Source organism: Microcebus murinus, chromosome 9 (assembly GCF_040939455.1).
Source record: "Microcebus murinus isolate Inina chromosome 9, M.murinus_Inina_mat1.0, whole genome shotgun sequence".
Lineage (NCBI taxonomy): Eukaryota > Metazoa > Chordata > Mammalia > Primates > Cheirogaleidae > Microcebus > Microcebus murinus.
The window spans coordinates 43,758,604-43,784,506 of record NC_134112.1 but is presented as its reverse complement, the minus strand read 5'-3'; the positions used below and the strand labels follow the sequence as shown (position 1 = coordinate 43,784,506).

Below are 25,903 nucleotides of genomic sequence, written 5' to 3'. Positions count from 1 at the left end.
CTGAGTCATGGATCATGGCGCTACTAATTACCTAGGGATCCTTAAAACCCTCTTTTGACATCAGTTGAAACAATGTTGATTTACAATGTTGCTTCTCAACAGGGCTGAGTGGCTCAAACAGCAAATGTGTATGACCCTGGTATTTATCCTGGTATTTAAGACCTTTCATTATTTCCTCTACTGGTCTACCCGCCATTCACTGTTCACGTCTTTCTATTGTTATGTGTTTTCCCGCATGCTCATTCCTCTTCTTGGAATGATATCCTGCATTCCTTCTCTATGTCCTTGTTTAGACCCCACCATTCCTCAAAATCTAAATCAAATCAAACTCCATAAAAAAATCCACTTCCCCTTCTTCTCTCTCTGCCCATCCTCTCCCTGCATCCCTGTTGGATTCCCATAGCACAACTCCAAGCATTCTCTCCTCTGACATAGATATTTACGTACAGTTGTCATTTCCCTGCTCAAATGCTGAACTCTTTGAGTTCAAGCATCTTTCTTGATTGGTTTATGAGGCTCCCAAAAGGCTTAGCTTATGTGTTGAATATACCAGCTTCTCAGAACATGTGTCCAACTATAATGAATAGGAGAATTATTATTAAAGAGGGCAATTTAGGTTGGATGAGGACACCCAGCATGAAACTGAAATAACTGAGAACAGGCAAAAAAAATTCATGACTGCGTGCTCTAACCACTAGACTATTTTTCTATTCAAATAGGACAATAGTGGTGATTATTTTTGTTGCTACAGTTTCATTCTCACACTCACTGAGCCTTTGAAGTGAAATCTGTCCCAGCACGGTTGGAGGATGTTCATTTATTTGGAGGGCTATTCGGTAGAAAGTTACGAAGTCTCTGCTGAAGTGCTGCTCAGTTTGTTCTCTAGAGATTCAGATTCTTTTGACCAACCTGGTGTTTCAACAGCTTGAAAAATGAAGGAAAGAACCATGCCTGTCTAGACTGACCAGAAAGTAAAAACAAGGGGCACTTTGAAATCTGTGAATCTGACCACAACTGAGACTTGTACTTAATCCAAGTAACTGGAAAATCAGTTTCTTGGATTAGACAAATGCTTCCCTTAAGACTCTCAAACTGCTAGCTTTCTTCTTTTATAATTGATAGAAAATTATTACATTGACAGACAAGGGACTTCATATTTGAGCCAATGGGAAAACTTGACGTTGAAACCAGGGGAAATAATTTAGCCCCAAATAGAGTTGTTAATGCCAGGATAAAAGCAAACAAATGTGCTAATGATCTGCCCCAAGAATCAGACTGTGATGAATTTTGATGTATTCCCGAATGGAAAATATAGCAGCTTTTTCTGGGCTGGGGATTGGACACTCGAACAAGAAAATGCTAGAATGGAAGTCAGCAAAAAACACTCAGAAAATCTCATTTCCTTTCTCTAGAGAATAAGGATACTAAAGACATAGTTAATTCCCATTTCAAAGAGCCAGATCTGTGGGGCTATGAGCATCCAGGACAAGGTGGGGGGTCTTGATTGCCACCATAGGATCTGCCTGTGCTTTGCTGGCTGATGGAATCGCAGGGGGTTGTGGGTAGGTGGGAGACGCAGTGGCCAACTTGAGGTTCTCTTGTGCACTCAATCATCTTATCACCCAAAAAATACTTATTGTGGAATTCTCCTGTTAGTGGTGGGAGACAGACAATAAATGCATACATAAATAAGTGTATGAAATCAGATAGTGATCAGTACTATGAAATTAAAAAGAAATCAGGGTGAAGGAAAAACAAGTGCCATGTTCCAGGGCAGAATGAAGTGGGGTATGTTGCTTTATTATTTAGGTTGGAAGATGGAAGCCCTCACAGATGATGTGACATTGAACAAGGACCCTACAGAAGTCATGGAGAAAGACGCATGAATATTTGGATAAAGAGTGCTCCAGGCAGAGGAAATATCAAGGGCAAAAGCTATAAGGTGTGAGAGTTCTTGGCAAGACCAGGAAATGTCCAGGAAGCTAGCTCGGTGGAGGTGGAGTTGGCAAGCAGGAGAGTGGTCGTCCATGCGTTAGAACATGAGCCAGGCACATGCTGTGGGTGCAGTCTAGTACTGGAGAAGACAGGACTCTCCAAGGAACACCTCCCTGCATTAGATGGGCATATCTAAAGCTACACATGGATTGTAGAGCAGCCCCTCACCATGCTGAAACTACAGCTGAAACTGGAATAGGCAAGGAAAGAGAAGCTGGATTCCATTTGCTAGAATATGGCTGGCAGCCTCGTTTTCGGCTGTGCTGCAAAACAGCTTTGTCATTTCCATGACATTTCCTTCCCACTGGACATGCTTACTCTCATCTCCAAACCCATCTCCATTCTTCACAGCCTAGTTCTAGCAGTATGGCACCAGTGTGGGCACAGTGGAAACAGAATGGAATAATTTGGAACCTCAAAAACTTGGGTTCAAAAATCTGCCTTCGTAATTTAGTAGCTGTCTGACTTTGAGCAACTTACTTTAACCTTTTGAATCTCAGTTTTGTCATCAATAATAAATGTTAATAAATAATAAAATGTTCTTTAAATATATAAAGTAATTAAAGTCTTGCCATTATCCAAGGAAGGCAATTCTGTTGTCAACAGCTGAGGAAACTGAAGCACAAAGGGGCAAGTAAGTAACCTATGGTCATTTCTGAATTGTAGAACCAGGATTTGAGAGAACCATACTCATCAGTATGGCAACTGGAATCATGCATTTGACCTCAAGGTATCTTGCAGGATGGTGTTTATGCTACAAGCGATTATGCAGAGAAAACACAAAATAGGTACTCAATAATTATTAGTTCCTATTATTTGCTGGTCATTTGTACTCTTTTAGTTGCAAGTGACATAGAGTGAGGGAGTTTGTGATCCAACTGAAACATGAGGGAAAACACTGAGAAAACAGCCTTTGTAGAACTACTAGGGAAATGAGAGATTATTAAAATTTAAAAGTCAGAAATATTTATTAAATACCCACACTGGGGCATACAGATATGAATAATTAATGGATTCTACTCTGAAGAATTTAGAATCTGGTGGAGAAGAAAACTTACAAATATACAGAGGTGTGTTCTACTTACAATTAATCTATAGTAGACAAAGTAGAGAATGATAAATGTCATCCTCTTAAACATAGTAATTCTTTGATTGGATAAAAAAAATTATAACAGATACACAACTAAAGTGGTGTGAGGGGTTAAATGAAGAAGAAATCCCATCCAACAAGGTAGAGCAGAAAAGATTTGGAGGAGTGGGGGGATCACTGGAACCAGATCTTAAATAGCTGGATTTTACATTTGAGGAAGAGTATAAAGTACTGGACGCCTTGAACAAGCCAGGCATATTCCTAACCATGTGTGTTTGTTGCCTTTGCCTAGATTTCTCACCCCCAGGAACCCCCAAGACTTGACCTCTTACTTCCTTGAGTTTTTTTCAAATGCACCCTTTTAGTAAGGATCTCCCTTGTTGCCTGCGTAAAATTGTAACACTCACCATTTCCCACTTTACCCCCCACTTTACCCCCCACTTTGCTTTTGTTGTTAGCGCTTGCAGCTGTCTTTACCTGCCTATCTTGTCCATTATGGATCTCCCTGATAGAATGCCAGGCCCATGAGGGCAGGGATTGTTGCCCGTTTTGTTCACTGCTGTATCTCCAGCCCCTATAACAGTGCCCAGCACATAGTAGGTGCTCACGTTTTATAAAAGGGCAGGAGGGAGAGAATCTAGCCGAAGGGGAAGCATGAACCAAATCTAGGGGAAGCATGAACCAAAAGACAGGTGGAATGTGGAAATCTGTGCCGCAGACACAGTGCCAGTGCAGGCGGACTGGCATATGCACGTGTGTATGGATGCGTCTGCTGGGAGGAGGTGAACACAATGGGGGGAATTTATACACGAAGCACATGTTGAGGACAGACCTTAGAAAACTTGAATGCTAGGCCAAGTCATTCAACTTTTACTTGGAATGTTTTAGAAACCATCAAAGGTTTCCACTAGGAAATTGATACGAACAAGTTCTGTTTTAAAAGGATTGAGCTGACGGTGTTGTTTGTGGCAAGAGTAGGCCTAGAGAGAGGCTGGAGGTAGCAACGCCAGGTCGAGTCTGCAAGAAAAGCTGTGGTGGCCCTAACCAAAGGGAAGGGGGTGGAAACTTGAAAGGATAAAGGGGGGTGTGCAAGAGAAAAATATACGAAGAAATAGAATTAACAAGATTGGATCCTGTTAATAAAAGGAAGGCTAGTGAACATGGAATAGTGGGATGACCTATGTGTGCAGTGACTGATGTGACAACTGCTCTGACATTAATAGTCAGAGTTGACAATTCCTAAGGGTGGAAGACACGACTTTCTCCTTAGGAACAATTTCTTTGCAAGGAAAAGGATGTTTCTAAATGGTCTCTATTGGTTTTACTCTGTTTTCCACTAATTAACATAACGCAATAACCGTGTTAGTACCTGGAGATGTTGAGGTCTCCCTTCCTCTGGGAAATATCTATAGTCACTGCTGAAAGTTAAATATCATAATATCTCTATCCCTGTGACTCTAGTTTGTTTGTTTGTTTGTTTGTTTTTTCACAAGCAAATTTCCGACCAAGAGGAACTGTAGACTTATGCATTTGGGAGACATAGTAGAGAAAGTACATAGCAGAGTATGGAAATGTCCAAAAGCAGAAGTAGGCAGCAAAAGTGATTTAAGTCTGAAAAAGAAGGAGGAGAGTCATTCCTCCTTTTCCAAGCAGCCAAGAATTGAAGTCCTTTGAATTTTCTGCCCTTTGTGTGTGTAGACAGCTCAACAAATAGGGCTGCCAAGGACAGCCGTAGAGACTGTGTCCCATCAACTCAAGGAGGCTCCACTCACATCGAGCATGATGGCGGTGCTGCCTTCTGGAGTTGTGTGATGGGACAGTCCTGCTTACTAGAATGTAGAGGAGAGGACTGACTTGAGGACTCGCTCTGCTCTTTCAAAATGTCTCATCTTCCTAAGACCCATAAAAACTGCAATTTGTCATCATAGACTAATTCATTTGGGTTCCCATTATCCATTTGATCAGTGTGAACTAGTTCATCCAACTGTTCTATCATGTGGCTGAAGGATTCATGACTTTCTGAGAAATCCTGGGTAACAGGGACCTGAAAAGACTAAAGACAGGAAAGTTAGGGCGATAGGTTCTAACAACAACCTTGGCCTATTTCATACACAATTGAGTTGAGGGATGCTCTGCTCTGAGCAATCTTGGAGAATGACATTGGGGTCAGATGGTGGTAGGTCTTAAATACTGAGCTAATCTAGGACATAGGGAGCCCTTAAAGGTTTTTGAGGAAAATTTATAGAAACAGACCCATCAAGCCTTCCTATCCCCATATATTAAATACTGAAGGTATCCACAAGTCTCTTGCCTGAACGTCTCTGAAGAGGGCATTGTTCTGTTCCTTGCCTCTGTCCTTCCTTGCAAGCTGACTGATCCACATCAACTCAATTCAGTACTTATTTACTGCACACATATTATATGTCAGTGCAGTTACAAGTTTCAAAAACAGCTGCTTAAAAAGTGTTATTCTCTGGCTTCCTTTCTCAATTTGAATATTTTCTTTCATTTCCTCCCATTTGCAATGCCTTGGGTGACATTCCATCAGGAAGTAAACTTTCCAAGTACTGTCATGTTAGAGCCTTAGGAGAGAACTGATGTGGCCTAGAGTGTTAACAGGAGCGCTCTGTACGATGAGAAATGTATGTTTTTTTTACTCTGGCCAGATTTTTCTAGACCAGAAAGTGACGGTTTTTTTTAAATATTAGCATGTAGTATATTTAACAAAGTGCTTACTGAAAATCCCACAAAATATGTCTTTCCTGCATATTTTTAAAGCACAGAGGCGCTCACCTTGGTTTGTGTAAGCATTTAGTGGTGCATGTTATACTTTATTTTGGCTGCCGTGGGTGGCTCTCTCTGGACTCCCGGCAAAGTTGGCAAGCTGTACGCAAAGTTGGTCCAAGGATAGGGTGACTTGAGTGAGTTCTGTACGAGAGCCCTCGCTGTCTGCTGTACAAATACATGTCTAAATTCGCAGTCTAACGCACCACGCCCACTGGCAGCTAAACCAACCACGGCCAGGTTCTCATCATCTGTTGCTCAGACTATTGGCAGTAGCCCCTTCTAACTGTCCCCGACTCCAGTCTCACCCACTCCCCTCCAGCCTACATGTTCTTAAACAAAATCAGAACTTGTGTCTTGTGTTTTGAAAAACCTCCGATTTCTCTGCAGAGCTGGTTGGCAGCAATAAAATTGTCAATGAGGGTCAGGCTGCCCCGGGAGAGATATATCAGGATCTGCACAAAGGGCTGGCTGGGAAAGAAGTAAGTGTGGTTTCAAATGCCATATTTAGCATCACCAGTACCTTGGATTTCTTTTGACATTTCGAATAATATTTATGTACTGAATGTGATTTCTATTTATTAAAAGTGGGGAACTGCTCTCACAGAAGAAGTCCAAGCTTCTTGTTCTGCCATTCAAGGCCCTACGTGGTGTGGTACATTTCCAGCTTCCAGAACAATCTCCCATGTTAATATTGCTAGTCTCCGTGCTTGACATTGATGATACTCACAAGAATAGGTCACTGAGGGACTTTTAGTATGGATGTAGAGACAGATTCGTAAACCTAATTTCAAGTGGTCTGAGACATGTTATCACAGAGATATGTACAAGGTGGGTAGTGGAGCGGCAGAGGGGATCGATTAACAAGCCTGCGTTGGAGGGAGAGTTAAAGTTGCTGGTGCTGCATCGTAAAGGAGAGTAAAGACAGAGGTGGCTTCAAGACAGATGTTGGAGCTGGAATTGACAGGATGTAGAGACCCCCTCTTACAAGGCCCTGATGGAAAGGAGGAGTTGAAGGTGGTACTCAGGTATCCAGCTGCGATCGGCAGGGTGGAGAGCGCAGTCCAAGGAGACCTCAGCAGAAGGTAGGCGCTCTGCTTTGAACAAGTGAAGTGTGAGACACTGAGGTTGGAATGTCCAGTACAGATTCTGGAGCCCAGAAGGGATAGCTTGGCTGAAGACATCAGTTTGTGGGTGGTAGTGGAAGATACAGGTGTAAATACTAGCCAAAGTAAGCATATGACATGAGAAAAGACAAGACCAAAGACAGAACTGCAATGACTATCTTCAAATAAGTTTTTAATCTACAATACAATTTGAAAAATTATCTTTTTCTATAAAAAAAATCTTAAAATATGTTACAAGAAGAATCACTGTCTGAAATATCCATATATGGCTGGGCGTGGTGGCTCACGCCTGTATTCCTAGCACTGGGAGACCGAAGCGAGAGGATCACTTGTAGTCAGGAGTTCGAGACCAGCCTGAGTAAGAGCAAGACCTCGTCTCTACTAAAAAGAGAAAAAATTAACCGGGCATGGTGGCGCATGCCTATAGTCCCAGCTACTCCAGAGGCTGAGACAGGATGATCACTTGAGCCCAGGAGTTTGAGGTTGCTGTGAGCTAGGCTGACATCATGGCACTGTAGCCCGGGCAACAGAGCGAGACTCTGTCTCAAAAAAAAAAAAAAAAAATGATATGGAATCACATAAAAGTGGTTAGGGCACTTTTCTTAAGTGGAGAAGAACACATCCAAGAAAACATAAACAAAACAAATAACCCATGTCTTTGTATCTCTTCAAGTCTGCACAATGATGGTAGTGCAGTAATAAGCTTGACTTAGAATTGCCTCTGGGTCCTTGTGACCTTTTTTCCATCTTGGAAGCTAGTTTCTATTCATTTCGTAAGGCACAACTTATGTTATCATTTCTAACATTCATAATTTTTCACATTAGAATTGATGACGTGTTGTAGTTTAATTAGCAGTAATCATCTTAGTAGCCTATGAAGTAATTGTGTATCTTGCAGTTGTTGGCCTGTTCAATTCAAAGTCATGTGGTAATTGCTTAGTGCTCCCCCCTGTTGGCAGCAGCAAGATGGCCTTTGGAGTCACGAAGGCTGCAGTGAAATGGCCCCTTTCCGCTCCCTGCCTCCATTCTCCACCTGACCCAGACCTGGCGGTCTTTGTGCAGATGAAGGAGCTGCAGCCCTCTAATGAAAAGTCAGGAGTGGAGCAGCAAAGGCTCTGGCGGGAGCTCAGCCCCTCTTATCCCGAGATTTTGCAAGCCCTGAGAGGGTTGGGAAAGGCGAGAACCCAGTGGCCTTGTAAAACACAAGCCCCTCTTTTCACAGAGGGCCGCCTTGTGTCGCTCAGGGTTCTGGCTCCAAGCAGCTCCGGTGGGACTTACTGGAAGGAAATCTGGTGCTGACACCACCTCTAGTGGGATTTAGTGGAAGGAAATCTGGTACTCACAGAATCAACAGGAGGCAGAGGAATGGGCTTGAAAAAAGATAGGGGCCAAGGGAACCCCGGGCGCTGGTCCTCTGCAACAATCTGGCCAGGGTGTTGGACATGTCTGCTACTACTGCATTTCGCCCAAAATGATCCTAATTGTCTGCTCAGCTTTGCCTCCAAGGATCCAAAGACAAAGCCTGAGTTAGAAGCAACCAGTCTGACGACTGAGATCCCACCTGTGTCCTGGTCACCAGGAGATGGACAGCAAGAAAAATGTCTCCCCTTGAGCTTAAGGAGAAGAAAGTCAGGTCCAGCATACCATCAATACAGAATTACCACAAAGGACAATATGCCCCAGACGGAAAGGGGTTTTGATATTGCTAAATGATGACAAATGTTCCCCTGCACTTCTTTTCAAATCCCTCAAATCTGTAAGGCCATCAGAGCGAGGCAACAATCAGAGGGCTGTGGCGTATTAAAATTGGCTACATCAGCTTCATTCTGAACCGTGGACTAGTAGGGGAAGCTGACTCTTCAGGAGTACATGCAGAGGGTCAAGCCTGGTGCTAAGTGTTTGATATGTGATCGCTGCCTAACATGCAATCATTCATTCAATCTTAAACCTTTAGAAAATCTTAAGGAAGGAGGACAGTGACTACCCAAGATTTTTCCAACCAGGGGGAATGTATGTGGCAACTGGGGACTGCAGAAGATGGGTGCTAAGTAAAATAGTGTGTCTAAAATTTGCCAATTTTATTAGAAGTTAGCCCCTTGGACTGACAGGTAATTAACTTCTGCCACTAGTTTAATTTCTTGTGTGGACCTGAATACAGGAAACCATACATGGGTGGTAAATTTTTTCCCCTCCAATCTCAGAGGAAATGTAACTGGGTATGAACTAGTGGCACAACTCATATATCAGTAGTGTGTAGCAGGTCTACATAAATCCTTTTCTTTAAAGTTATTTAACTGTTTTGAAAATGGTTTCAACAGAAGTAATTCCAATTGCACCAGAAAGGAAACCAGAGTCTTAAAGAAAAATATACTCTCTTTGCCGAGCAAGGCAAACATATCAGTATGCAAAGAAACAAACCAGTCTCTTGTGTTTTATTTCCTTAACAAATCCACTGAAACACTTACTTTATGTCTTAAAAGGCTGATAAACAAAGAGTTCTGTGACCACTAAAAATCAATACCTACAACTGGTTTGTACACTTTAAAAGAGCAGTTATTATTTTTTTAATTTCTTTGTTATTCACAGTATCTCATTATGATACTTTGCACATATTATAAACACAATACACATTTGTTGTGTTTTTTCTTTTTAAACTGATCAAAAACATATTCTCTGGGGAAGGATTTTCCATTTAAGGAATGAGATAACCCACTATTTCCCAACACATTTCTATGCATAAACTAACACATTGAATTTCAAACCTAGCCCTTTTTATAGCCAAATCCTTCACCGAATAATATTTTTTCAATAAGCTCATGGTGGCATTTTTGGTCATAGTGTTTCTTTTTTGACTCTTCCAAGAATTAACGTTTAAAATAAAACCCTTTATATCTGTGAAAGATGAGAACTTGATACTATTTAAAACTCACTAATTCAGTCATTTGGTAAAACCACCTTCAGTTTTGAGAACTAGAAACTGTGAATGCATAAACTAGATGGTTCTAATGAAAGCACAATTGTTAGCTATGATTGATAGAGCTGATAATGAATCGATTCAGACCTTGACCCATTACACCCTTTGGGTCCAGAGAATGAGAAGAAGTAATCTATTCATTATTAGTCAATTTCCCAAAGCTCTTCACACAACTCACTCTCTTAACTCCTTTACCTTTTTGCTCAAGCATCACCTCAGTTTGGCCTTTCCTGGCTGCTGTGTTTTAAGTTGAAACTCTCCCTCCCCTGGCCAAAATGCCTGATCCCCCTTGCTTATTTTGTATTTCTCCCATAGCTCTTGTCTGAATATATTTTGTTTATTTATTTGTTTGTGGCTTTTCTTCCCTAACTGGCATAGAAGATCCATGAGCACAGAGATTCTTATGTCTGTCTGCCTTGTTCCCTGCTGTTTGCCCAGTAAGTGCTCAATCAGCATTTGTTACAAGCTAAGTCAACATTTGTCTGAAGATTTCTGCTTAAGTATATTCCCAACTCTCTTGATGGTTTAAAACCCAATTCTGCATCAATTATTTCATTGAGTTATCCTTACAATAATGTGTTTCACGGAAAGATTATTATCCCAATTCAGCAGATGAGGCAACAGGGGCTCACAGAGTTTCTATGAATTGGATAAAATCAAGGGGCCAGCAAGTGCTAGACTACAGCCTGGAAGCCAGATCAATGACTTCTCTTGAAACGCTGCTCACATCCAGTTGGGAATCTTTCTGGCTGGAGGAATTAATGCTTCATGTTAAGTATTCCTTGACCGGTTTCAGAGCAGTGGATTCCAGAATGAAAATAAGAACAGAATTTGGATGTAGCATATATATTCTTGATAAACAAAACAATCCATTATGTATATCTATCAAGGGTGTAACTGTTGCTAGCTTAACTAACTGTTGCTCAGCTGAACTTACATTTGCTTACCTCCTGAAAGTGGAAGAGTGATCCTTGTTGAGATGCCCACTTCAAAGCACCCCTCCTCAGAGCCCCTCCTTACACTGCCACTGAACATTCCACCCATGTGTACTTTAGTCCTTTCTCCGTGGCATTTGTATTTCATGTCATGCTGTGGTTTGTGACACAGTTTAAATAGTAGTTAAAGATCCCAGCCCCAAAAGCAGGCAGAACCAAATAGAACTTGAAGCTTGATATGGTTGGGAGTTTCTTTGGGGGAAATTACTGCCTCCTCATCTATAAAACTGGGCTGATGGTACTCAGTTCTGATGAATAAATTAGATTATACAAGCAAAGCACTCATCACTAGCTTAGGTATCATTGCGTATCTCCTGTATCCTTTCTACTAAATTGTAAGATCCTAGAAGGAAATGCGCTTTACTGACTTCATTAGTTTTCTAGAGCTGCTGTAACAAAATACCACAAACTGGTGTTTTAAACAGCAGAATTTTAATGCCTCACAGTTCTGGAGGCTGGAAGTCTGAGATCAAGATGTCCGCAGGCTTGGTTCCTTCTGATGCAGTGGAGAAGACTCTGTTCTATGCTGCCCCCTAGCTTCCGGTGGTTTGCTAGCAGTCCTTGGCTTGTGGAAGCAATCACACTGACCTTTGCCTTCATCTTCACATAGTGTTCTCCGTATGTGTGTGTGTCTGTGCCCAAGTTTCCCCTTTTTATAAAGACACCAGTCCTATTGGATTAGGTGCCCAGACTACTCCAGTATAACCTCTTTTTAAATAATTACATCTGCAATGACTATTTTCAAGGTCACATTGTGAGATTCTGGGGGTTAAGACTTCAGTGTATGAATTTTGAGGATACAGGTCAGCCCATACACCAAACCCATGCATTTGGTGTATTTTCCCTGCACTAAATAAGTGTCAAGGCATGGCTGTTGAATCTATTAGATTAAAAGAAATGTCTCTAGAAGGTTCAGAAATAGAGACACTTTCCAGCAGCTGAGAGGCCTTTTGAAAATTGCCTCTCCATCCAAGATTTACCAAAGAGGAAACTTTCTTCCAGGTCATTCCTCACTGGGCTTTGTGTTAGATCCTTGGATCAGGAAAATATATCCTGTTAAGGTGGGTTTTTTCTTTTTTTTTTTTTTTTTTTGAGATAGGGCCTCACTCTGTTGACTGGGCTAAAGTACAGTGGCATCATCATAGCTCACTGCAACCTCAAACACCTGGGCTCAAGTGATCCTCCTCTTGCCTTAGCCTCCCAAGTAGCTAGGACTACAGACATGCACCTCTGTGCCCAGCTTGTTTTTCTAGTTTTTGTAGAGACAAGGTCTCACTATGTTGTTTAGGCTGGTCTCGAACTCCTGGCCCCAAGCAGTCCTTCCACCTCAGCCTCCCAAAGTGCTAGGATTACAGGCATGAGCCACCACACCCAGCCAAGGTGGATATTTTGTTCAGGACTCTTTAAGCAGGATTTTTGGAAGATAGATAGCAGTAATACCTTTACATATGAGTAAAGACTTAGATGTGCTATTTATAACTTAATATTTTAAAGATTTATTTATTTAAAAATCTGTGTAACTTAGTGTTCTTTTCAAAATATTAAGTATAACTTTTAATCTCATAAATATGACCTCCCTTATGTGTTAATAATAAATGATAATTCTACTTAAAAGTGTTTTATAATCTTTCTGATATGTGTATAGTATGGCAATTAGGTGGGTTCCACAATCTACATGCATACAGATAGAGTACTATATTTCCATGAAAATTCACATTTTAAAATTTTAGTATCTAAATTGCAACGCTATATTTTATACACCCATATTTTTAATTAATATCCCTTGTACAAATCACTTGCTTAATATAGTCAGAAGTTTGGGGGTTGTTTTTCAGGCTATACATATACATTTGGGCTTATAAGTATGCATTTATAATGTATTCTCTAAGTGGTTGGTGCTGAAATTTTGAGTTGTTAAACCTCAGGATTTATTGTGATGGGAATGGAACTATCCATAGAGTTTGAGATTTTTTAGAAGGTCTGTAAATCTTTATTGAGTGAATGAATATATGGGGTGGGAGGAGAAGTAAAGTCATTTCCTTGATAAACTCCATTTGAACTAATGAAATCAATAATCTCCAGTAAATATATTATATTCAAAAAACAGGGAAGTAATTTTTAATTTTTTAAATCATTGTATTTTCTATAAGTTGGATTTTCTTGTGATACCTTGACTCTCTCCTAAATCTTCTATATTGTGGCTGATGATTTCAAGTGCTCTATAATGGAAGGGGCGTCTAAGAAAGGCAAGTTGAGATAAGAGAGAAAATGAGCATACATTTGCATAGGGCAGGAGGGCACTATAACATCTGGCAGTGGTAGCTGACTGGGTCCATTTGTTAGTGCTCATTAAATTCACATTAATGCAGGGACTGCTTTGAATGTATAAATCGCATTTCGGGTTGGTTTCTTTCTCTCAGACCGATGGCATTGACTTTGGGGACGGTACCCCTGGTTGTTGACTTGCCAGTGGCATTTGACCTGGGGTCAGACCTGTATTTAACCCTTTCCTGTAGGTCAAAAACAAATTAATTTGGTGAGAATGAAATTGGAAATGAGTCATCTGTACAGCAGGTGTCCCCTGTGGAAAATGTGCTCCAGGTGGAAACATTTTAAGGTCTGTTCCTGGGCCATCTTCGAAGAAGCTTCAGAGGTCAGGGAGGCAATTCCAAGACATCCCACGTGGCGAGGGCCGGGAGATGGATGTAGCAGGTGCCCACTCGGGGCGGTTTTCTCGGCAGTTTGGGGAAACTTTCAAAGAGGCCCCTTTAGGGGAAAATTTATTCATATATTCATGAACATTTATCTTGAGCATTCATTGTGGACTGATTTACTTAGAAGTTGCCCTAAATGATTAGAACTTTACCCTTTACCCCTACCTCCCACCATCAACCAAAGACTTTGATTTGAAGGAAAACAATATTGCATTTTTCTCCTTCTCTTTTCTAGAGGATGAGGATGATGAGGAAATGGTGGAACCCAAAGTTGGCCATGATTCAGAACTGGAAAACCAAGACAAAAAACAGGAGGTGAAGGAAGGTATGGTGTGGGAGATAAACTGAGTAATTATTTTATTGTTTTGTTTGCTTTTACCAATGTAAGGGACTACAGAGGTAAGTAAAAACTAAATTTTACCTCCCCTATATGGAACATGTTTGTATGATTATTCAATACATTAAGATTTAGCGACATAATCTGTGATCTCTAAAGCAAGAATCATTTATTTCTTAACCGATAGAAGCAAGTAAAACGTAAACCATCTACAATTTCAGTAACAATTCTGGCCACAACTCTAATAAAATTATTGTTTAATACTAACTAGTGATAAAAGAAGATACTTGTTATCAATTGTCATGTTATCTCATTCACTCCACCATATATTTTGAGTAATAACAATAAAAAGAAAGGACTACATATAGTTATTTATTTTGTCAATACATTCTGAAGTGTTTTCTTGTGATCTACATAGAAACATTGACAGCGATCATTGCTATGAACTGTACTGTTAGAAGTTTTCTTCCACAGCCTGTGCAGGGGCAAACACCCTCTTTACATGTTCCAGTGATAACAGTGACTAACATTTATTACGGGCTTACCATGCACTTAGCTCTCTCCTAAACACTCTACAGATGTTATCTACTCCTCACAACATCCTTTTGAAGCAGATACTAATATTATTTCTGTTTTATAGATAGGAAGATAAAGGTTTAAAAACTTACCCAAGGATATATAATTTGTAAGTACATGAGCCAAGATTTAGAGTTGAATCCAAAGCCCATACATTTCACCCCAACGCCATCCTCACGTGATAGCACTGGGTCTCACGAACAAGTATAATAGGAGGAGGAAATAAAAGAAAAGAAAGTGTGTTGCCGGGAGGAATACTGCAGGTGACATTCCTTACAAATCGAATTTTGTATTACTTTGAGATTCTCAGCCCACTGAAACAGAAGTGAATTTTGAAATTGTTTTTCTAACTGAGAAATGGAGACTGTTACCTGAGAACTGAGTGTAGGTTTTAAAAGTTCTTCCATGTATCCTACTGAGTGGCCCAAATATAGATCAATCTAATTCTAATTAGAAGCTCATTTGATTGGTAAATTTTAAAGATGGCTGTGGCTCTGGCACAGTAAGTGGCACATCATCAGCACTGGGGACTTTGGTAGGACCTGGTACATATGGATCCCATGTACTCTCTTCAACACCTTGTACTCTTATAAGAAAATGAGAGTAGCTCAAATGCTTACTACAGAAGATGTCCATAGCATATAGAGTTAAATGAGACAGTTTTCAAACATTATTAAGAATGGCTTCATATTGAGGGTCATTTGAAGTGTGTGTGAGTATGTGTGTTTAATTTTGTTTTAATTTGTTTTATGCAATCTCAGGTATCTAAAAGCTAGTGCAGGACAGTGAAAGAAAAAAGCACAGGCCCTGGAGCCAGACTACCTGGATCAAACTACCTTGCCTCTGTCACTTATCAGCTGTGTGATCACTACTGATTAACTTAGTGTAACCTTTTTTTTTTTTTTTGCCTCCGTTTCCCCATCTGTCAAACAGATAATATCTACCTCCTGAGATATTCTTTTTATAAGACTCAACGGGGCTAGTATGGAATAATACTTGGCACAAAGTAAGGGCCATATAAGAGTTTGCTAAATTACTATTGGTTGTCTTGCCTTGCAGTGCCTGGGTCTCTAACCAGGCTCTACCCCTGATGGGATGGATGCTCTTGGGTGTACCAGTTCTCTGTACTCAGCTTTGCCATAGCCCATAGCTTTGAAATGGGAACATGGTTACCTGGATTTAGCTGACGTGTAAGAAACTGTGAAAATATCAAAAGTGATGCCAGCCAAGTCCCTTTGGAGAACTATCATTAAGGGCCCTATTTCTGTCACTGTACCTGGTCTGAGGCATTGAGAAGTTCAGCTGCTGTCAGGTTCTTGGGTGTGAGTGAGGGCCAGAAGAAGATTCAGCATCTTTAACAGTGGCATCTGCAAAAAACACAAGGGTCCCTTTTATCTGAGAGAGTCTAAATAGATTTGATGGAAGAGGTTTCATATTTAAACTTCTACTAAAAACAAAATCTTGTTTAAAAAAGATGATGAATAGAATATCATTATCACAGGTGTAGGAAGGGACAAAAGAGTCAGGATCTATTAAAATACTCTATTTTACCTTTTGTGAAATATCCTTAAGATATACCCAGTGATGGGAGCCAGGGTAGGTTTTGTGTGTCTTGGCATGAACTCCCATCAGTACCACCCCCACACCCAACCTCCAAACCATCTTCCCTGGCAAAGCAAAGCAACTTCCTTCTTCATTTCTGAGCAAAAACACCCTTCAGGTTTAACTGTTACTCATGCTTCATGGAATTGATTAAAGTCATGTTAAAAGTCAAAAAGAAGTTTGAAAGAACATTTCCTGTTACTGCGGCACTGTGTGCCTTATTCTCCATTAATGGCTTTTCTGCAAATTAGCACATAATGGGTTAAAAGCATGTTTATGTTGGCATCAAACTCTCTGGCTTTTTTTTTTTTTAAAGCAAGACAGTATTTTGCAAACTTTTGAAAGAATCTCTAGCAGATATAATCGTGGCGCCATTCACACAACTGCATAGTAGTTAGGGCTGTGTCAGCACTTCCATTATGAACCCTGTGTTTCAGGGATTTATTACTCAGCCATAAAAATTTGCTCTGGGCTGAAACTTGACATACACAGTTTCAAACCAGGAAACACATTTTTGAGAAATCTGTTTGGTCTTTTATTTTATTTTATTTTTTATTTTTTTGAAGTGAAGAAGGAAAAAAAAAGTAGTGAGAGGGAGATGGGGAAAACAATCAGTGCTCACTAGCTTTCGACATTTTTGTTCATGTGATATCAGAATGCATTAAACGATAAAGAAATGTAGTTTTGATTTATTACTGTTTTCACTGTTTTTATTTTTTTTTCCTCCAATAGCGTAGGAAAACACAGTGAGTACATTTTAGCCTTTAATCAAAGTTTAGAAAATTTCCATATGCCAGTATACTGGTGTCTTCATGTTTAGAGATTCAAAGCAACAGAATCAGGAACCTAACTCTTGTAAATATAAATTAACTCATAAACCTCACATTAACTTCAGAGAAGCATAACCTTCGTTGTTAGCTGGGTTTGTTTTCTTGCTGCTGTTTATGAACTGATTTCACTGTAAAATTCTCATGAGAGCCACCGTCCCTATTTAATCCGATGTTTTTCCTGGCTATGTAGGTTTATTTATTTATTCTCTTTTAGATATTCTTGAAAAAAATATTTTTAAATATAACTTTTATGTTGAAATTTAAAGCTACATCCCTGAAACAAGGCAAGACGTTTCTGAATTAGACATTTTTAAAATAACTTTTAACCTAAAAATGAGATATTTAAAAAACTCAATAGAAGTTGTAAACTTCATTATGAATTCTACATTTCATACAGTAAAAAAAAATCCCAAGAACCCTAGAAACCAAAAGATATAGTATATAGTAAACAGGATTAAATTAAAGAGAGACTGACAAAGTACATATCAAAATCAATAAGGAAGATCAAGAACACATAGCAAATAGGAAACAATCATTTTAAAAGTACATTAAAAAGTATTTTCATATATAAAACTAATAGAAATTAATGTTTCTATAATTAAAAAAAGAATAAAAATGGATCCTAAAAAAAATTTATTTTCGATTTTAATTTTGTAGGCCATAGAGTTAAGCTGTCTTCTAAATTTTGAATTTCATGAATTCAGTACATTTCTTTCATACATGTTATTCAAAGTTAAATATAACTGTTTGGGTAAATTTTTGGTAAATTTGAAAATTGTCTTGTCATTTGGAAATGCAAGTTATATCCATGTGTTATACTTTTCATAAAGAATCTTTTTTTAAAGAGCATTTTAAATGCACAAAGTACTGTTAACTGTCAGTCTTTGGCAGAAATACTCCATGTTTTGTGTTATGAAAATAAGCAAACAAAACATCTGCTATAATAGCATTTTGTGATTAACTTACAAGAAAAATAAAATATTATCAATGTCCATGTTTTGTTCTGCTATGCCTTTTGCTATTAAATTAATTCCTACCATTTTATGCTGTGAACTTGTTAAAAATAAATTCTTTAGGGAAAAGCTGCAGAAACACATATTTCAGGGAGAATTTGGGGTCTATACTGGAGTAAAACAATTCTGATTCTACTTTTTTATTCCTGTACTTTGAACTTTATGGATTCTATTAATCCACCAATTTTCTTTCACAAAATATGATGTCTGGAAAGGTTTTGTCCCTGAATACACCTTTTGGTTGTAGTTCCTGGATACTCCATTATGTTTTCATTATATTGTATCAACACTTATCAATTTAAAGAATTTTAAGTAGGGGAGGGTTTTTTTATTATTATCAAAAATAACTATGGTTCTACTTAACTCCTAAGTTGAATATTATTTATGACTCTTAAAAAGTATTCATCTGCACATGCATCTGATTATTTTGTGCTAACAAATCATGTCATTTGATCCCTGTTAGACATCAAAGCTTGATATGAAATATATCCTTTGTTTGCTTCAGTAGCAATTTGATTTCAAGCCAAATATTGTATTGTCAAATGTAATATCTGGAGAGGCTACTGCTACACCTACCTGAACTTGGCCTCTGCAAGTACACTTTGATCAGCCATTTATGTTTCTCTTAAAGAATAAGTTGTGTGTCTTGAAAGCTGAGATCAAAGTGACAATAAGCTACAGAGAAGAAAAAAATTACAGAAAATTACTCAGATACTATTTTTTTATTCAAGGTAATGGACCTGTAAGGAAAGATACGGGTGAAATAGAAGTGGCTCAAAAAGACAGAGACTAGATATATTTTTATGTCATTTAAAAAAAAAAGGAATAAAAGGCAAAAGTTCCTACTTCTTTGCTTAATCTCAAATGTGTTTCAAGTCATCCATTAACAGTGACCAAGGCTGAGTGAATCTTTTTTAAAATAATACATTCTTCTTGGTCTATAGTATGGTTGTTTAGTGAAAGTTTATTCATTTATGTAACATATTAATTAAAACAAAATGGACCTAGCATTGTGTAAGGTTTTTTTTTTTCTTTTGCCTAGCTCCATTTAGTAGTTTTATTGTATTCTTGAGTGAGAAAATTCAAATGTCTACTTATAGGAGTTTTAGAAAGTAGACTAATAAATTACTACTTAATTACCAAATAGTAAATGCATAACTATTTGCCCAATATATTTATCTTTTACCCTTAAATCAGACTTAAATTTTAGGCATCATTATCTGCATTTTATAGACAAAACTGCTGCTCAGAGGACTTCAATGAATTGATTAAAGAATCACAGCTAGCAAATAGCAGGGTACATGTTTGATTCCAGGTTGGTTTTGTAGAGTCCTTTGTGTTATTTATGGCTTCCACCTATGCCCCCGGTATCTAGTCAAAGTCTGAGTGTACACGTTACCCACCTCACCAGTTCTCAAACTAGCATCTGGGCAACACTGCTCAGTAGAAGTCGATAGGGGTCCTTGGACAGTCCCTGTGCACACTGGCATATTTATGGCTCTGGAGACTTAGGCAGCAAAGAAGTAATTCTAACTCTATTCAGGGTTGCTAGAGACCATGGGGTGCACTGTGTATGGAGAAGGTCTTCTGCTGCCGTGGTTGCATCATGTTTCACCATAATATTACCTGGAGAGCATTTATTAAGGTGTGAGCCAGCTACATCTGAATCATTCTATTAATGGTTTCTTGTAAATAGATATTCTCAAGCCCTTCCAGACACTCTGCCTCATGGTCTGGAGCAGGAAAAGGAAAGTCGGAAGGGGAGAAATGTTGTAAACCTTAAACCTTGAGATTCACTCCCATGACTCTGCAGAAGGGTTTCTGGACAGGTCAGATTTCTTAGGACAGTGGCTTCAAGACACCAACTATCAAATCAAATAACACTTCCATGATATCTTGTGCTACAGGGATTGTACCTAAATTCCTTTGACCACGTGGCCAGGTAGAAATCATTCCTGGTTATTGGGGTGGTTGTGGAAGCGTTTGTGAAACTCTGGGAGTAAGTGATTCCACTAAGGACCCCACCTGAGATTATATAATAATTCACTTCCCGCCTCTTGCGGTTTAACTTGAGGAGCCCCTGTGCTACTGAGAGAGTAACCAGTCAAAGGATTATTCAAGGTTCTCTGCACCGGAGTTGAACTAGGGATCCTGAAGCTCCAGGAAGTTTCAGCTGACAGTTTCTACCCTTGAGGGTTTTTCAGTCTGGAGGAGTTCCCCATCCCCTCGCTGCTGTAGCTTTGTGTAAAACCTACCACCGAAGGAATGGTTTATGTTACCGAGACTGACTCTAAGGGGAGCTAACTTTCAGAAACTATGACTTACTGCTAGTTATATGATCTTTCTTTTCCTTATTTTATATCTTCAAATGTAGTTTGATACGATTAATCATGCTAGAAAAGTGAGGCGCAAAAACAATTGTGGAGTGTTTTCTAGAAGAATTTTTGTGTTCTATATGTTTGTTTAAAAGCAGAGGATATCTTGAGCGAAGGCAGGTTTGGAAGAACATGTCTTAGCTTTTGAATAAAATCTATATAACAGCCAGTCAGCCTTCCCAACTAACCATCTACAATATTAAAAAGAATTTGTATAGTAGAAAGAGGAAAGGTACCAGGTGGATCATATTACAGATAGTTCCTAATTATTTAATATTGCTGGCTTGGTAATAGTACAACAGTATGTATAAATACAGTTATAAATTTTATCTATTATGCCTTATTTGAACTGTTTTTTTTCAAGTTTAGTTTTAAAGAAAATAATATTCAGAACTGATTGCTAAAAACACACTAATCTATTTTTATCTGTAATCTTTTTCAACTCTTCAAAATTGTAATTAGGCCAGATATGAAATCTTCCTGTGGGAACCTCTGACACAGCCTTTGGTGTGATTTGGTAACAATTTAGAATTGATATTAACACTCATTTGTTTCACTGTCTTATCACTCCTTTGATAAGCAGTCTCTGTCAAAAGTTGGATTCTTCTTGATAAGTTTTAATTGTCCCTTTTTTTATTTCCTAAAAATCTCTTTTTACAAAAAAAGCCCCTCCAAGGGAACTGACAGAGGAAGAAAAGCAGCAGATCCTTCATTCAGAGGAATTCCTCATCTTTTTTGATCGAACAATACGGGTAATTGAAAGAGCACTGGCCGAAGACTCTGACATCTTTTTTGACTACAGTGGTCGAGAATTAGAAGAAAAAGATGGGTTAGTCTCTTGTTTGCATTTTTTAAAAATAGTGTAAATTATTTGTTGATTCTGAATTTATGTATGTATTGACTAGGTAAATCTCAAATTTAACAAACCAGAGGAGGATGAAATTCCAGGATTGATGTCGCTGAACAGCTTTGACTGCAGGCTTTGGTTATAACTTCTGGCTTAGAGTTTCCCTGTAATTATCTTGTGCTTCCCTGAAATGCTTTTGAACTTGATATCTGGGGAACAGTCCAGGTGATAGAGACTGGCAAAGTCACATACATTATCCTTTGAGAAAACATTCTTATAAATAGCAAAGGAGATTTGTGTTATATCCAGTAGCTCTATTCTTGATGTCTAAGCAAACAGGAAGCTAAAGAAAATAAACGCGAGATACAGGAGAACTTAACTGATGTGGAGACTGTGAGCAGAGACTGGAAAATTTTTTCTCTTTTTGGTACCATAAGACCATGTGTGTATACATATATGCCATTTAGGAAGCATATATGCAAGGATATGTGTTTTACAGATAAAACAAAAAAACTAATCAATAAACACACGTGTCCCCAAATGACTTTCTCTGTTACTGCAGCATATGTATTAGAAAAGACAGTGGCTATCAACCATCATCACGGGGACAATAGGATGAACTTTATGAGCCTTATAACACATAAGTATAGCTGGTTTTTAGCCACAGATTTCTTTTGCCGAAGTACAATATGTGAAGGTAGGATCACTTGCCTTTTTCATCAGTGATTATTTTTTACTATTTCTAAAATTCAAATAGGTTCTTAAATGACAATGTCTTATCATCATTGAGGATGCTCAAAGAAATTTAACAGAGGCACTGAAAACAATTTCAAAAAGAAGTTCTGAAAATGTTCTTAAAAGTTGGCAGCATGTTTAAACTACCTTGAAGACACAACAGTATCTTGGATATATATATTATGCAATGTTTGTTACCTTTTACTCTATGACTCAGTTGATTTTGTTGGTCCTGTTTCCCTCTGGGTGCCTGGCCAAGTATCATCCCGAGTTCCTGGCAGGACTTGGGTACATGTACATCTTGCCTCAGTTTGCAGTGGTGGAGCTGAGGAAGGGTCAGCAGGGGAAAAAAGTCATAATAGGTTAACTAATTAGATCCCAAATAACTTGTCTGAAGCCAGGTCACCCAGTCTGAGCAAGAGCTATGTAAGTGATGTAGAATGCAAGCCAATGGGTGAAGCAAACAAACAGGGGAAAAGGTGAGTGTAGAAGAATTTCCAAACTGAAACTCAAGCAATTTAGGCAGCTTTTTATACAGATCCAGTAGCTGCTGGCACAGAACAAGCATTACTCAATTTGAACACTCAGCCTCGTAGAGCAACTGCATGACCAAGTGCTGAGTTCTTCGAAGGATGTGTTGTAGCCAGTTGAGTGTCAGCCAAGTAAGTGCTGGCCAAAGTGTAATCATCCTAGACCCAGATGCTGTTTTGGTCTATGGTAGGAATGGTAAATATCTGGAACACATCTGGTGAATCCTCCACTCTCCACCATGCGTGTCTCATGGTAGAAATTATCACTTACTGTTGAGCAAGCAGGCAACTGCTACAGCCAATCAGAATTTACAGGTAAATAAAAACATGCATATCACTTCTGGTCTAAGGACAGTTACGGTTGTACTGATATCAAAGAATCCCCTAGTGTGCTGCATTCCCTTGTAGCAGGGAGATTTCTAATAAACCCTGCTTCAGGCTAGAGCCTATCAGGGAGAGGAGAATGCTTCAGGATGGGTCTAGGTGGGAGCCTGAAACAAATCAGACATTGAATACAAGATTTGGAACATGTGGAAATCTTTTCTGGGCCAGGTTAGAGAGACTTTTTCATAAAGGAGACCATCTTTAGATCATCTATGTTAACCAGAGTTTGCTGTCTAGACTGACGTTTGGGCTTCAGAGAGCATTGTGTGCCATGCTTTTGCCATTTCATGTTTTAATATGAGCAGCAGAGAGGGAAAAGCCCGATTCTGAACTATTGTATTTATCTCTGATGTTTAAACTGTCCTAGAGATGTTCAGGCTGGAGCCAATCTGTCTTTCAATCGTCAGTTCTATGATGAACATTGGTCCAAGCATCGAGTGGTCACTTGTATGGATTGGTCTCTCCAGGTAAGAATTATTGCTGGGATGGGACAGCCTGGGTTTGCATTCTCATGGCATTTGTATAAAAAAAAAAAATAAGAGAGATTTGTTCCTCCACTTTAGATATGCTTACTAAACTACAATTTTCTTCTCTATGCCTGTTGGTCTTCTTTCTCATTTTACTAGGGTTTCAGTTTAAGTTCTTCACGCAGATATTTGTATTTATTGAGTATCTACTATGTGCTAAGTACCAGACAAGGAGCTGGACCATTCTGTCCATGAAACTGCTCTTGCTAAAGTCACTACTGATTTTCTACTTGTCAGATCCTGTGGAAATTTTTAAACCTTCATCTGCCCTGACCTCTCTTTGTCAACCAGCTTAGTTGACTTTCCCATGCTTATAGAAACAACCTGCTTCTGCTGAGTTCTCTCTATTCAACTTTCTTCTAGTTCTCTGACTTCTCCAAGCCTTTCTTTTCCTCTACCACCCTGAGGTCCCTGTGATCATGTCCTTAACTTAACCTCTGCTCTTCTTCCTGATACACTCTCCAGGGGAGGTCTCTTCCACTGCTAAGGATTCAACAACATGGACAGCCTGTTTGTATCTCCCACCCAATCTCCCTCCTGAATTTTACTTTCTGTACCAGACAGATACACTTAGAGGTTTCTCAGACTCTCAAACTAATCATCAATTCCATATATCCAAAATCCTTTTTTTCCTACTGCATTGTCTCTATGTCAAAGGCATCACAATATACCCAAGGGCCTGCTCTCATCATCAGCATTTCCAACTTCTTCTCTTTTATCTTCCAGACCAGAAGATAAAAGAGTCACCAAGACCAGCCATTTCTCTACTCATCGACTCATCATCTTATACCTGTACTATTTTTAACCCTCTAACTGTTTTTTCTACTTCCATGCTTGTCCACCTACAGTTTTCCCCCTGGAGGTCTATTCACATCATCTCTCTAAAATACAAATCTGATCACTTCACTGCCTGGATTAAAACTTTCCATTGCCCATAGGAAAAATGTCTCCACTCATTAGTGTGGCATTTGGAGTAAAGGCAGGCAAATTTACTAAAAGCCAATGTGCTGAATGGCCAACTCAACTAGTTGATAATATACCAAGCATTATGCCCAACACTGAGTAGTTAAGTAACATGTTCAAAGGCATACAGCCCAGTTGTGACAGAGTCTCACTCTGCCACCCAGGCTGGAGCACAGTGGCATGATCATAGCTCAGTGCAACCTTGAACTCCTAGGCTCAAGTGATCCTCCCACCTCAGCCTCCCAAGTAACTGGAACTACAGCCACCATGCCTGACTGATTTTTAAATTTTTTAAAATATTTTCATAGAGAATGGGTCTCACTATGTTGTTCAGGTTGGCATAGCTAGCTTTTATTTTTTATTTGCTTTTTTTTTTTTTTTGAGACAAAGTCTTTCTCTGTCCCATGGGCTAGAATACAGTGGCATCATCATGACTGCCAGCAACCTCAAGCTCCTAGGCTCAAGTGATCCTCCTGCCTCTACCTCCCAAGTAGCTGGGACCACAGGCGCATGCCACATGCCCAGCTAATTGTTCTATGTTTTGTAGAGTTGGGGTCTTGCTCTTGCTCAGGTTGGTCTCAAACTCCTGGCCTCAAGCTCCTCCCGCCTCAGCCTCCCAAAATGCTAGTATTACAGGCATGAGCCACTGTGCCTGGCCTCACAGCTAGCTTTTCATTTGTGTTTCTTTTATGCAAAGTGTTGTGCCACCTTCTCTGAAGGCTCTACATTTCACCCTCATAACAACCAAATGAGGCAGCCACTATTACTATTTCCATGTTATATTTGAGGAAACTGAGGCTCAGAGAATCTAATTAAGTAGCTTGTTTAAAATCACTTAGCTAGGATGTGGTAGCGTGGGGATTTAAACCCAAGTCTTTTAGCATTCCCAGGCGTATGTTCTTAACCACTGCCTCCCACAAAGAGCTGGATCTGAAATAAGAGAGCTTATAGGTGCTGAATGATATGGGGCGGATAGCAAGTGCTCTCAGGGTTCAGTGGGACCAAGCTGTGTCTCTGGTCAGACAGGGCTTCTCAGAAGACAGGGATTTAGACAAACGAAGGAAAGAAGAGGGTGTTCTAGGCAGAGCCATAAATCATATGAGAAGAAGAGCCCCATTTAATCCTAGTGGAGAACAGGAGAACTGAAGAGGAGTATAATCCTCCAAAGCGAACTGTTGTCAGCCACCAAGAGAGTGACTGTTTCTCCCCTTGAATCCCCTTTTTATATCCAAACAACAAAGAACACATCACGCAGAGACTGAGACAGCAGGGTTTGCCCGACCACTTTCAGCCGGTGTGTGGGTGGTCCCTGAGCACGCTCGGGTGTGCACAGAAATCAGATCCAAGCCTGAGGAAACACTTAGCTCAGCTTGTTCACTTGTTCGGAGTCTGGAAATTACACAGGAACCTTATCTGACATATTCCTCAAAGGCCACTGTTACCATGTCCCCTGTCAGCTGGGAACACTCCCCAAGGAGGCCACAGGCCCATCAGCAGGGCAGGCC

At 39.5% G+C, this 25,903-nt stretch overlaps 1 protein-coding gene across 4 annotated transcripts in view; it reads left to right on the top strand.

Annotated features, from left to right (window-relative positions):
* The window catches only part of DYNC1I1 (dynein cytoplasmic 1 intermediate chain 1), a 299,135-nt gene that overhangs the window by 161,618 nt on the left and 111,614 nt on the right, over positions 1-25,903 (top strand). For all 4 annotated transcript variants that reach the window (XM_012757075.2, XM_012757068.2, XM_012757076.2 and 1 more), the window contains 3 exons: positions 13,915-14,004; positions 21,079-21,241; positions 23,276-23,375. In XM_012757075.2, the coding sequence (XP_012612529.1) occupies positions 13,915-14,004; positions 21,079-21,241; positions 23,276-23,375 (353 nt within the window). The remainder of the gene's footprint in view (positions 1-13,914; positions 14,005-21,078; positions 21,242-23,275; positions 23,376-25,903) is intronic.